This window comes from Pelobates fuscus, chromosome 4 (genome assembly GCF_036172605.1).
Source record: "Pelobates fuscus isolate aPelFus1 chromosome 4, aPelFus1.pri, whole genome shotgun sequence".
Lineage (NCBI taxonomy): Eukaryota > Metazoa > Chordata > Amphibia > Anura > Pelobatidae > Pelobates > Pelobates fuscus.
In genome coordinates, this window is record NC_086320.1 from 291,001,231 (window position 1) to 291,015,841 (window position 14,611).

The 14,611-nt window shown below is 34.8% G+C and overlaps 1 protein-coding gene across 14 annotated transcripts in view; it reads right to left on the reverse strand.

Annotated features, from left to right (window-relative positions):
• SLC4A7 (solute carrier family 4 member 7) overlaps positions 1 to 14,611 on the reverse strand; it is a 551,990-nt gene that overhangs the window by 423,586 nt on the left and 113,793 nt on the right. For 13 of the 14 annotated variants that reach the window (XM_063452201.1, XM_063452205.1, XM_063452204.1 and 10 more), the window contains 9 exons: positions 11,679 to 11,836; positions 8,694 to 8,781; positions 7,924 to 8,070; positions 7,579 to 7,682; positions 6,700 to 6,874; positions 3,607 to 3,740; positions 2,525 to 2,770; positions 1,692 to 1,797; positions 337 to 498 (listed from right to left, as the gene is read on the reverse strand). In XM_063452201.1, coding sequence (XP_063308271.1) covers positions 337 to 498; positions 1,692 to 1,797; positions 2,525 to 2,770; positions 3,607 to 3,740; positions 6,700 to 6,874; positions 7,579 to 7,682; positions 7,924 to 8,070; positions 8,694 to 8,781; positions 11,679 to 11,836 — 1,320 coding nt within the window. Of the gene's footprint in view, positions 1 to 336; positions 499 to 1,691; positions 1,798 to 2,524; positions 2,771 to 3,606; positions 3,741 to 6,699; positions 6,875 to 7,578; positions 7,683 to 7,923; positions 8,071 to 8,693; positions 8,782 to 11,678; positions 11,837 to 12,428; positions 12,489 to 14,611 lie in introns of all 14 variants that reach the window. The other variant, XM_063452207.1, reaches the window with a different exon arrangement.

The following is a 14,611-nucleotide window of genomic DNA, read 5'->3' on the forward strand; positions in this document are numbered from 1 at the left end:
TCACAAAGGAATAGCAAAGCATACGCCAAATTAGCCAAGCGAAAAATTGCTGAACTGGAGATTTATTTTTCCAGTTAGATGTTTACACTCCCTTTAGTAACTTAAATCATTATTATCGTCATACAAATCTTCTACAAACATACTCGCAATTTGTTTATTTTCAATTAAAAAATATTCTACAACATGTCTATAGAACGGCGATCATCGGTAACACTTTATACAGTGTGTAGAAAATATTAAAATGATTTGTCTAGATTTATTATAAAAGACAATTAAACATTTCCAAGATATCTTTGGGATAAATGATCTAGAGTTTAAACAAAAAATAAATCCTACCTTGGTGGGAAAATAATGCTTTGTCTTGAATTGTTTGAGAAAGGACGAAAGTAAGAACGTTGTGAAGAATAAGATGACTGACCAGAAAAACACATCAGGTATGAAAGGACCATGATGTCCACACGCTGTGCCAACGAATGAGCCATGTGCTAGAGTGCATTCCTAGATGGTGGAAATAAATTCACATTGTTTCTCTATAGAGAAAAGTATTTTTAATCAACATTACATTGGAGCTTTCTACACCCTCAGATATTTACCCAGAAAGACATAACATTATTTTAACAGATATTATGCCTTCAACCTATTCCTCATCTCTGCCTTCTAAATATTCCATTTGGCAACGCATTTATTAACAAAACAGAGCGTTTAATAAGATAATACAAAACATAATTTATAAGCAGTCTATAGTTCAACACTTGAAAGTAGTTACATTCACAAAGCATGTATGGAGCTTTTCAGTAAATGTATAATTCAATTGTGTATGTGTGTGACATTAGCTACCAATAAAATATGGGACACTACACATTTTGTAGATATACATTAACTGCTTATAGCAATGTTTTTTTTTTTTCCTATGTATGAATGCTATCTGTTTTTTCTCATATGCAGATATAAAAAGCAAAATGTGCTTCACTGTTACTTGTACTTGTTGCCTTTCTACACTACACTAAAGACTTGTTTTATATTAAAGTATAACTAAACCATCTAAGTGATCTATATTTTTTAAACTACCATCTGCAACCTATCCAACACTTTCTTTCAAAATGCTCATGGTAATGATGAACCATCTATCTGAATTAATCTCTGATTGCTTCCAAAATATCTCACCAATGGCTTATTTGACCATCATAAAAATGTAATTTTCTAAGTTGTCCTCATATCCAACAGTCTTGACCTCCATTTGTTGCCATTACTTTTGGTACTGACCTTATATATTGTAAGTTGATGGGCACTTTGCATATGAGTGTTAGAAATGCTAGATTATAATATAGTATATCTACTGATATTTTGTACTATCTGAAACCTATGAATAATTACAAAACTGTGTAGGGTTCTGGACATGGACATTATGACTTTCAATTTAATATTGTTGGATAAGCTTATGAAATAATTTTAAAAAATTCGGATAAAGTTTTAAACTGATTTTTTTTTTTTTAAATGTGGTTATATTTAATGATAAATTATACATATAAAAATATCACAATTTTCACAATATTAAATCAGTAATTTCAGCATTTATCAAAATCTTGGGTGTGAAACATTGCATAGTGGGGGTACAAACCAACAGTCCGTTTAAGCACAAAAGGAATTTTAAATACCGTATATATCTCACCCTGCTTCTATTAGATACTTACAGACACTGTGAGATTTTCCCATGGAACTTCACTGGCCGTGACATTGTTTTCCTGCCACATAAGTAGGGTATTATTGCTGGGATTGCTTGGCTCAGAACACCTACAGCTGGAACATATTTAAAAACAGGAGATGTAGGATAATAAGTCTTTTTTTGGAGCATTTTTCAAGCACGAAAACATCTATACTGCAGTCATGGCTTCCCAGCTGGTAGAAAGAGCTCAGTAAAAACAGTGTCTGTTATAGTTGAAGACGTACCCTGACTTCTCACACTTTTTTAATGTGATTCTCATTTTCTTTTATCAATTTAGCAAATTAAATTGTAATCCAGTTTATTACAAATGCAGTCAGGGCACAAATGAAACAAAAGCACTGTTTCATGTCTCCTCCTCTGTCTATGTTTCTACACCGACTTCAATGTGCAAAAAAAAAAAGCTTAAAACAACGATTGGCCCGATGGAGGTTCTCAATTGCAGAGAGGAGTGGGGGATTTTTACATTTATTTTGCACACAAGAAAAAAAAAACACATTTGTTAAATAATATTGCAAATCTGGGGAAGTTACCCTTTAATAATACATTTATTCATATTCTACTCTATACAAACAATAAGCATTACATTAAGGACGGAAAAACATGTAATGTCAGCAAAGATATCTTTAGCATTACAGAACATGTTAATATGAGGAATATATCTTTATGTTCCTAACACTACAGTGTTCTTTTAAATCAACTATGATGTGAATGTTGAATTAAAAGTTGAATAAAATTCACATAAACAAAAAGTGATCAAGATTTGGCCACATTAGTGAAACATTAATCATTAGTCATACTTACTCGTATGTTGTGAGCAGATTAATATCATTGTGCATGTTGAAGGCATACTTTTCTCCCAAGTCGAACAGTTTCTCTAATGCTTCATAAATAAATATAATGCAAATAAGAGCAGCAAATGCTTCTTCCGTAAACCGAGTAATATAACAAACTAAACTGCTAGCATCCGTTGCCACCAGCACCAAACACAGAAATGCTGTCCACAGACCAATACTTGTACGCAGTGAAAGATAGTTCAGGCCATAATCTCTGTCATTAAAAACTTGGTATTAATTGACAATGGAAATTACAAAAATCACAAACTAGGATCACAATTTCAAATCCAAACAAATACATATTAAATGGAACTTTAAAATATATATATATATATATACAGTATATAAAATCTTCTTGTCTCTATAGCATACACAAGCAAAAAATACAGATTTTTAAGTAGAGTATAAGCTTGGTTTACAAGAATGTTATTTCATCTCTCTTTATACAGCAGTTTAAAATACTTATAAAAGAAAAACTGGTATCCTATAGCATTTATTTATCTAGTAACTCATAATTCTGCTATTAATTGGTATTGCTATTATAGGGACACATATACAAACACACACACATACAAAGAGACAACATATCACACAGACACATTTTTAATTGAACCAATTCTCTGGCCCCACCTCCTGCAGCTCACTTGTATTGGCAGTGACACTTTGTCGCATACACAACCTTTTCTCTTATCCTTGCGCATATTGATTTTTAAAGACAAGAGAAGATATTGTCACATTAATTCCTCCTTAAACTGTAAGTCAGGTTGAGCAAAAGAAGAAGAGCAGAAAAGCTGTCTCTGTAATAGAGCATGCAGTGGCAGCTTGCTCCCATGACAACCACAAGGGCTGATCAGGGAAGCCCAACAGGGACACAAGATTTCTCATTTCTGTGTCGCAATAAACCAGCACTGCAGATTTGTCATGCTCTGATTTGAAGAAGTCAATACAGATACCAGGCAAAGTGGTATTTTTTTAAAAAAAAAAAACGTCATGCAAATACTAGAAATTGGTACAAATCTAAAATAAAAAAATGTAGTAAAGTATACTTACGTGCAGAATTTGAACAATATCTTCTCAAAAACCAGAACAGGGCCCGTGCTGCCCAATATTGTTAAAGGTTGTCCAGCAAAAAGAGAGTAGGCAATACCCGTTAAGGATGCTCCAAAAAGAGACTCGATTGCACTCTGTTTGGGATGAAAAATACTATCTTGTTGCACTGTTTTAAGATGTTTTGGTCACATACTATATGTATACTATAAAAGTACACATAAAAATAGGAAACACATACAAACAGTGAAAATAAGTACAAAACACAAACTATATTCAAATATTAAAACAATGGCCATTCAAAACACACAAACCTAAAAGACATTAACCTGCAAAAAGGAAATATATTTTAAAAGGTTATACACTATAGAGGCTATCAATTTTAATATTACACCTAAAAAACAAAAAACAAAAGCACAGAACCAGCAGAATCTTTTCACAAAAAAGCTAACCCTGATAATCGATAAAACACACAAAATAAATAATAAATATGCCCTAACTATAAGCTGGAAAAACACATATGGCAAAAAAAGGAAAAGAGCTAAAAATAAAAGATAATCTTCATTAAATGTGACACATATTTAAAATACAATTTATACTGTGAAGAAATCATGAATCCAGTCCTGAGACAGTAAAGTATAAGCCACTATACTCTTGAAAAGAGCAGACTCATAAAGAATATAACAGGAAAAGGTCTCAACAGCAGGAAGTGGAGAGCGCAAATCTACAGACCACTTACAAATTAAGTAGGACTTGCAGGTAAATAATAAAAAGAGTAGGCAGAATATTCCTATACTTACAGAGTCCAAAAAAGGGCTACGCCTTAAATCTATGATATAACACAACAAAATCTACATGCTTAATCAAGCTAAATACAACAGATTAGGTAAGTACTAATGTAGATAGAGGTATATAAATAAATTGAGAAAAGCCCTAGTAATCACCTTGGCTCATCTAAACGTGAGCCTACTATATCGTAAGTGAAAAAACTAACCAACACATAAATTGACAAATACTCTTAGACTACCTAGGCCCATGATAAAGAGAAAGAGTAAATGTGCCTGTATTACCAATAGTAGTAAACCTCACAAAAAAAAAGCAGACAAAGAAAGAAAAAAAAATACTGGTTCTTCTTTATATTCTTAAAGAATGTGTCATATTTAACAAAGATTATCTCTTATTTTTTTAGCCATTTCTCTGCCCTTGCCATCTTTGTATTAACAGCTCATGGTTAGGGCTTATTTATTATCTCTTCTGTGCTTTTTACTGAATAATACATGTATATTTGTGTGACTTATAATTTAAATTAGATGAAGCAACTTAAATATGTATTGATATATTAACAAAAATAGTGAAGTAATAAAATTTAGGTAAATAACTATCAATTTTCAAAAGTACAGACTGGTTAAATCTGTAAATTTAGGATTGAGGAAGAACTCAAGAGAAAAATAAAATAAAACACTAAAACAGTCAATCGGGTAACTTCTGCCAAATTAGAAATTCCATAATCTCAATCCAACAACAAAAAGCCTCTTATTGAAGCAGTTTCTTTAACAGAAAATAAATAAATAAATAAAAACAAGGCTTTAAATTGACCATTTAGGCCTAAACCAACAAATAATTGGAAATCATTTACCGTACTTTTAATTCTATTTCCACCCCCCCAAAGGCAGAAAGATGTCAACATACCCGAGATCATTAAAGCATACATTAAAGCTACTTCTCTGTAATCCCAAATAAAAAGGAATGGGGCAATGTTATACTGGAAGTTATGGCTTTGGTAGCAGTAGGTTAGGGATATGAATATCTAGATGTGAGGTTTGAACTGGATTAAACATAGGGAATGAGTACAAAAAGAAAACTATCCCAATATTTATGGAATGTCGGAGAAATAATAAAATTAGCCTTTTAAAAAGAAATTTCCTGCATAAAGAAAAAAAAATTGACAAACTGTAACCTGAGAAAAAAACAATTAAAGTGGACCTTATAGTACAGCACTCCAGAGTACTCATGACGGCTGCAAATAATATTTATATTTCAAAAAGTTATATTAAAGGGGCATTCCAGACATCCACACTTTTGATGAGATTGTTTTAATTTTCCTCTTCTCTGTATGCTTTCCCTATGCTGACTACCAGATACAAAGGACAGAGTTTATAACAATGACTGAAAGGGAACTAACATGGAGACACTCAATTGCATGATAAAGAGGTTTGAATTTTTACAAAAACTTTATTTTCCGTACCTCACAAATACATATTTGTTAACTATGGGAATAAATTAATGTAATATAAAAACATGACAAAGGAGAGTAATGCAATTCATTACATATGGAATTCATTAAAATATGCAAGCAATTAAATCAAATATACTGAAATATAATATATGACTTTCAATGATCTGTCACCAAGCCAGTGCTTACTATAGCATTGATGAGCTTTTCCTATAGACCATGGTCTATGGGCATAGCGGTCGTTTTGGAGTAAAACAAAAAAGACAAACCTTTTTGGATGAAAGGCCGGGGGAAGAAATTGTAGGTTTATAAAGCAAACTTAATTAGCACCAATTAGTAAAAAAAACAAAACAAAACAAAAAAGGAAGACTATAGTAAAAATAAAATATTTATAAATATCTCATCTAAACATTACACTAAACTTGTGCGGGTGCCTTGGATGCCCCTTTAAGACAACTGCTCATGTGTATAAACCAATGCATTTAGCAATGACCAAGCTCTTTAAAACACTTGACTTCTAAGAGATCAGAAATACCCATTCACCATAAGAAAATAAGAAAATAAAAAAAGACAAAACCAAGTAAATACACACCACATAACACTCTCCATTGTAAAGCAGTCAGCGGAAAGTGCTGTGTCTCCACCATGTTAAAGACATCCTGAAACTCAGGATAAAACAAATTTTACCTTGCATCTTCTGGTCTCACCCAAGCTTGCCACAGCAGTTATCATGAGCAGGGGAAGGTCAAATACTGTGGGTAAACTCTTTGGATCAAGCATGAACACGTGAGACAAAATACACATGGACACCTTCTTTGGAAAGTCTAACAGCCTGGCCACTACCAATCTTTCTTTGTACTCACTATTCTGTTTTGTGTAGCTTCTCCCAGGAGCCCTCCAAAAGTGATTACAGGAGACATACAGGCACAGTATAGGAAAAGAACGGAGGCCAGGCACTGCAGGTTTAATGCATCCTTGAAGTCACTCAAGTAAAAAGGTGCTTTCCTTTTGATGTCAAGCATCAAACCACCAAAAAGCCTAAATAGGTGAGATGAAACTCGTCAAACTGAACACTGCAGGATTCTAGCTATTTGTTTTCTTTCATTAGGCTTGAGAAACTAGCTTGGGACACTTTGATGCTAGATGTCCATGAACACTTACAGAAAAAGTGGGGAACCACTAATTCCTTTATTAATCTACTAAGCTATCAAAATAGTATTGGCAATGTAGATTTTTTTGTATTGCCTTTGTCTTATACTGTTCTCGAGATGAGGTCAATATAATATGCCACTGAATCAAGCTATAATAAATACAGATTCAGATTTCTGTAAACGTGAAGAATTTCACATTCTATTTTAGAGGGCAATATGTATCAGGAAATGAAAACTCAACAAAGATGAGTAGATGTGATATTTGTTCCATGAAAAAGCCACAGTTTGCTAAAACTTTCTATTTTTAAAAGTTTTCTCAAAATTCTCATAGATAGGTCAGAGTTGAAGTAAGTTTGCTCACAAATCTATTAATAAGGCAGTAAAATTACTTCCCAGATTAATTAAACTTAGCTAACTAATGAAGCGGTAAGCATGACTGTCTGTGGTTTAGATACAGTTTTCAAAATATTTTTCATAATTTTTACATACAATTACATTTTATACTTCTCAAGCACTCATGGAACAATTTTTTTTTTGCCTATACACATGTACTTCTTCTCAATATTACGAAGAAGAGACAACAAAACTCACCTCCCAGTTCTTTGGAGCTCAGGACCAGCTTCATGCTCCTCTTCTTTCAACATCTCACCTATGGGAGTTGAACCATTTGGGACGGTTGGGATCTTTCGTTTCTCCTACAATTGTAGTGGACAGCACTGTAAAGTATAGCTAAGACCACCAATCTTATGTGAACTACTTACTTTATACTAGATCTGCAACGAAAATAGTAGGACTCATACATTACAAAATTAATCTCATCGTCTAGAAATTTCAAGATGAGCTGAAACACTTTCTAAAGCTGGCATTAACACATATGTAATGCAGACTATATGAAAAGTAGTGTTAATTTGTGACTTCATTATGAATAGCTCTGACCTGAGATGGAACACTTTTTGGTGGCTCAATACGTATAGATGGATCCCATTCTCCAGGAGGTAGGACTGTCACTTGGTCTAGAAATTCATCGATTCCAGCAAGAAGATCATTTCTGTCTTTTGCCTTATAAGCAACATCATGGAAAATCTGAAGTTGAGACATTATAAAGAAGAGAGTGCTCATGTTGTATAGAAGTTGTTTTTTTCTTTGTACTGTAGACCAAAGATATGTCAACTTGTTTCTCTTTTGCTGTCAATGATCTACAACTTCTCTCTCTAATACTATTCAGTGTGGGGATCGTGGACTTCAATTATATTGAGGAGCCTTTGACTCATACTTAGGTCGTTTTTATATATTTAGATTTCTTAGTTACAATAAAAAAAAAAAGAAAAGAAAATCAGAGCAAAGTTTCCATTGCTAAATGCTACATTTCCATTCTCCAACCTACTGTCCCTTTATACTGTATGTACTACACTTTAGGTTTTCAGCCATAGCCTTAGTCATGTATTACTGTTTCTTGTCCCACCGGTCAGTCCTGCTACCCTTTACTAAAGTTGCCCAAATCCATTATCCCATAGAAGTATAGAGAGTACCTACATACATATAAGCATGTTTGGTTTAGATTGCAAACACTGGCTCTGCAGATGTCTATATTCACAAATGTTATGTAAGATTGACTCGATGCTGCATATCACGGAGTGGTTATAAGGAGAACAGTCCAATAAGCTTATCCACAATCAAGCTGAACATGAGAAATAAATAACATTTACCTCATCAGTCATTAAAGTTGCTATTGATCTTCCAATTTCATGGTATTGTGCAGCTTTTCCAGTAGGGCCCAATAAAATAAACAAAAACCTGTTGAAATTAAAAGGTTATTAACTAGAAAAATAGACTGTGACGGCAGATAAGAACCATTCGGCCCATCTAGTCTGCCCAATTTTCTAAATACTTTCATTAGTCACTGGCCTTATCTTATAGTTAGGATAGCCTTATGCCTATCCCACGCATGCTTAAACTCCTTTACTGTGTTAAACTCTATCACTTCAGCTGGAAGGCTATTCCATGCATCCACTACCCTCTCAGTAAAGTAATACTTTACCTGATATTATTTTTAAACCTTTGTCCCTCTAATTTAAGACTATGTCCTCTTGGTGTGGTAGTTTTTCTTTTAAATATAGTCTCCTCCTTTACTGTGTTGATTCCCTTTATGTATTTAAATGTTTCTATCATATCCCCCCTGTCTCGTCTTTCCTCCAAGCTATACATGTTAAGATCCTTTAACCTTTCCTGGTTTTATCTTGCAATCCATGAACCAGTTTAGTAGCCCTTCTCTGAACTCTCTCTAAGGTATCAATATCCTTTTGAAGATACGGTCTCCAGTACTGCGTACAATACTCCCAAGTGAGGTCTCACCAGTGTTCTGTACAATGGCAAGAGTACTTCCCTCTTTCTACTGCTAATACCTCTCCCTATACAACCAAGCATTCTGCTAGCATTTCCTGCTGCTCTATTACATTGTCTGCCTACCTTTTAAATCAGAAGTAATCACCTCTAAATCCCTTTCCTCAGATGTTGAGGTTAGGACTCTATCAAATATTCTGTACTCTGCCCTTATGTTATTATTATTATTATTATTAACAGGAGACAAACATTGTATAACAAGTAAACTGAATCTTCATTAATTAAAAAAAAAATTATGTCGTAGTCAGTAAAAAAGTATGTTCAACATACTTGAACCCCACACTTTTCCAGATGTACACTAGGCATTCCTTTTAGCTGAGGAGGTAAATAATTTGTGGAGCTTTGGGAGATCATTGAAGTTGGGTTACACAATACTGGGTAAAATAGCAGACTTGGTGAAAATTATTCACTTATTATTCGTAAATTAATTAATTGTTAAGTTAAATAAATATATTCATTTAAATCTGCAAACTCACATATAAATAAATCATTGCAACTTCACCAGTTTTTAACCCTCAATTTTGTTGCAAAAAAATGATCAAGTCTGTCCCCTACGCTACAACTAGGAATCATAGGTCTGTATCTCAAGACATACCAAACTGAATACCAAGAGAGTAAAAATTCAAAAGCAGTTAGAAATTGAGTTAAGCCCTACTAACCAATAAAGGAATTGTGAGTTGAGCTCTCCCTCACTCTATGTTTAAGAGAAGATGGCCACATAGAAAATAGAACAAGTGCCCCTTGTACCACGTTAGTGGGTAGGTGGAGAAGAAACAATAAACAGATCAAGATTATAATTTAGCCTCCTTCTTCCTGGCACAGGAAAGAAAAAGAAAGTGCAATTTGCTGGCTCCGCTTTCTGAATACACCTACACTAGACCTATTTTTAGTGGTCTAGTTTGAGTGAACAGGTGGACCTTTCTCCCCATAGTTCTTGAGATGCAACGTTTCACCATTAATAAAAATCTGTCAATTGCACGCACAAAGAAAACATAAAATTCAAATTGCTCTGCAGCTAATAGCCACAAGCGAGGGTATGAAATAAAAATAAAATAAAGTAAAGCTCTATTTGAGCATACAGTTGTCTTGTAATTAAATTAGCTTGCAGATGGAAAACTGCAAAATATTGATCTATGGATAACTGCTGTTAATAAAATTTCATTCGCTCAGACGGCAGAATAGAAAAGTGTGAATTCAAATTGATTTTCCATCAAATGAATTCCTTCACCACTGAAATGGAAACAACGTCCGTGCTTTAACACACAAAAAGTTTGGTCAAAACTGTGCCACTGTGAAATAATAATAATTATACACTTATTAAACTGGAATCATATGTACTTACAACCATAGTGAATGCACAGTTATATCTAGTGTGACATATATTGTTTATAAAACGCTGTTTTCTCCATCTACTTTCCAATATACAATTACATTTTGTAGCACTTACTACAATAATCTGATGACGTATAATATTTATACAATCGGTTAAAGCCAAAAATATAGAAATACTACAAAATAGTAATTTAATAGTAGTACTAGTAATTTCATGATAGACAGCTGGAGTGAGTGGAGCCCTAGAATACTTTATGCCATAATCTGTTGCACTAGCAGGCTAAATCAGTGGTCCTCATCTGGTTGGGTTCCAAGTAAGATTGTCTAACTGATCTGACCTCATGAGCCACAGCATTCCCTAAGTCCTCCCAATCACCCGACAAACTTGCTCTGTGACCTGATACTGGGAAGACTGATGGAAAGTGCATGATTATTTGAGCTTCAACTATACTTGCATTTCAATTCAGGGTATTTAAACCCATATGCGTGCACTACACCAGCACTTGGAGAATAGATAGCCCTTTTAGGAGCGCATGCACCTCATGTTGACATGCCCACTTTATGGGTGGGCATATTGTCCGTGATGCTAGTTGTATAAAGCGCACGTTTAGTCACCAGCCCCTCCAACTCACGAACTCAGACTCACAAAAGTTGGGTGGTGTGTGGAAAGGGCACAATATTTTCAGATTGTCCGACCCCAGGTCTTTTTTATTATTATTTTATTAAATTACTGCAGGATATTAAATACTGGGAAGTGCCTGACAAAGGGGTTTTGCTCAACTAATGTTATACTATATACTACAGTGGATGAATGGGTCACTTGGGTAATGCTTCATTTAAAGAATGCATCTCCAAGCTAATACAATGTACATCATGTGGGTCTGTTTTGTCAATAAAAAAAAAGTCCCAAAAGTGATATAATAAAATACAATAACTACATTATAGCAGATTTCTCATACCGTGTGGGAATTGGGACTTCAGTAAGACCGGAAAGAAGAACTGCTGGACTCAACCTTACAAAGGCAATAATTGGCCGGTCTAAAAAATCCACTTCTCCAACTAAAATGTTCGATGCCTCAGCTCCAGGTGGAATTTTTCTCATGAAGTTCATGTCCACCTAGGAAATAAAACAGTTTAGTTTTTTTTGTTTTTTTATTTACAATTCTGAAGTTGTTTTATTGGAGGGGAATGAAATGGAACATGGTTTCTTCTCTCAGAAGGACTGTCTGTTAGAGCAATGGTCTCAAGGCTGTCTTACTGTCCCAGGTTTGTGCCTCATCTTTCTAGATTACCGATACATTTAAATGATCCTTTCACATACAGATTTTAGATACTAACCATTACTATGACAGACATTCCCCATACACATGGAAATTACCTTCATAAGATTTATTAAGAAACTGTTAAAATAAATAGAAAATCTGAAATTATACACAACACATACGACTCAAACAAAACATAACTACGTGTTTTTATATATTTAATCATTGAAAGTTTGGAGAGAAAAAAAATCAATAAGAATATCAAACTATTTTTATGAAGAATTATACATTTAGCTTTTTGCTAGTTTTTAAGTAGAGGTTGTTTGTGTATAATGACAGTGAACTATTTGATAGGGACTACGACACCAATGAATATTTACCATAAACATATGACATGATTGGCAATAGGAAATAACAACATCAATACAGCTATCTGAAGAAACTTACAGGTGACCTCTTGAGTCCCATTACAAGGGTGCCACAACTACAGTGCCAGGATGCATAGTCCTGCCCACGAGGAAATAAGACGGGCCAAGCAAAAAACATCAGCGCTATTTACCGGAACATCAGAGCTTCAGGTAAAAATGTGAAGCATTTTTCTCACAATCATGGCAAACTAGCAAAATTACATTTATACTCACTAGCAATATGCAAATGTAATTATATTGTATTAAAAACAAAATAGCACAATTTAAAGGGACACTCTAGGCACTGTATCTGCTTCATATAATTGAAATGGTTTTAGTGTCTGGAGTACCCTGGAGCTGTCCCATCATTCAGTTTCAAATGTTTTTGCTTAAATGCTAGACAAGAGCCTTGAGTAGCCCGACCCCACTGTAATGCTTTGGCTAATGAGGAACGATTAGCCTGAGCAGCAGTGGCCAGTTGTGATTGGCTGAGAATGTCAGCTGACTGCTTTTAGCCTATCAGAGTGACCATTATGTATATGAATGGATATGACTACAAAGAAATGTGTAATTGCTGCTCTAGCCTAACATTCAATGGGGCAGAACTGTGGGGGTAGCCAGAGTCCCTCATTCAGTGTTTAAGAGCTCAAAAAAAGGTCTAACACTGAATGGAAAGGAATTGCCAGCAGACTTCAGGCACTATAACCAATTCACAAAAAGCAAATGGGTATAAACGACTAAAGTGTCCCTTTAAAGCTGATATATTATTCCAGCAATGCACTCTTATACTGTATGGTATACACAGTATTTCAAAGAATAGCAACATGTGTGAATCCAGATAACTGTGTTTTCTAGGCCAAATACAGGAATGTTACATTTAACCTTTATCTTCAATATACAGTATCACTAGCAGAGTATACAGTAAACATAGATTCAGGGAATCCACCTTATTTTTTGTGATAGCATACAAGGTGTTCTATTCCCAAGAAAAATACAATATGTACAAACAGTCATTCTAGGTTAGAGAACTACATTTAGAGCAGCTCCAGATCTATCGACACATAGGCTTGACTATGAATTATAGAAATGTAGCAAGCCAAGCAAATCAAAGCAAGCCTGTGCACGAGATTTATCTGATAAATAAATGGCCACTGAACAAAATCTTAGGTTCACGTTTCTTTAGAATATAGAGCTTTTCATGTTAGTCTAATACCACTTGTTATTTGTGTTATACATTTAGAGCTGAAATATTACACAGGTGACATGAACTGTGTCTCCTGACAGAGCAAGGAGAGTGGTGTTCCAGTAAAAAGATATTGACTCACCCCAATACCCATAGCATAAGACACTCAGATTATATCATACTGCATGCATTAAAGGTACACTCCAAGCACTACAACCACTACATCCAGTTTAAAGGAACACCATAGGGTCAGGAACACAAACATGTATTCCTGACCCTAGAGTGTTAAAAACAACATATATCCTACCTGCAGAGCCATCACAAGCCAAACACAAACCTGGCCAATCAGCATCTCCTTGTAGAGATGCATTGAATCCATGCATATCTGTGAGGAAAGTTCAGTGTCTGCATGCAGAGGGTGGAGACACTGTATGTCACAGTGCTGCATAGTGTGCCACACTGCCCCAGGAAGCACCTCTAGTAGCCATCTGAGAAGTGGCTATTGGAGGTATTCATAGGCTGTAATGTAAACACTGCCTTTTCTCTGAAAACACAGTGTTTACTGCAAAAACGGGAATGATTATACTCAACAAAACAAATACAATTAGCTGTAGTTGTTCTAATGACTATAGAGTCTCTTTAAGTATGGTTTGACAATGTACTTCGGTACTGCTAGGGCATTAGAGTTGCTCCTTTTGGAGAATTCCATTAGCTCAACAGAGCTAAGTATAGTCATGCAGGACAGGACTCCATGGCTGAGTGCTCTCAGCCAATCAGCACATTCCCCAGTAACTTATCACACCATACTAAAATGGTTAGGCTACTTATTGTGGAAAAGCTCCATTACACTCCTCGCACCATAACTACTACCAATGAGACAGTTAATGAAAGAGTACAGTTCAGTGAAGGATCATGATCACTGAATATGCAAAGCGCATTGTGGAGCAGTTAGTTAGAATATTCACATGAGCTCAAAGTCACTTTCACGGACAAATCTTGGATTGCAGGTGTGCATTAAAGGGACACTGCGACCACTATAA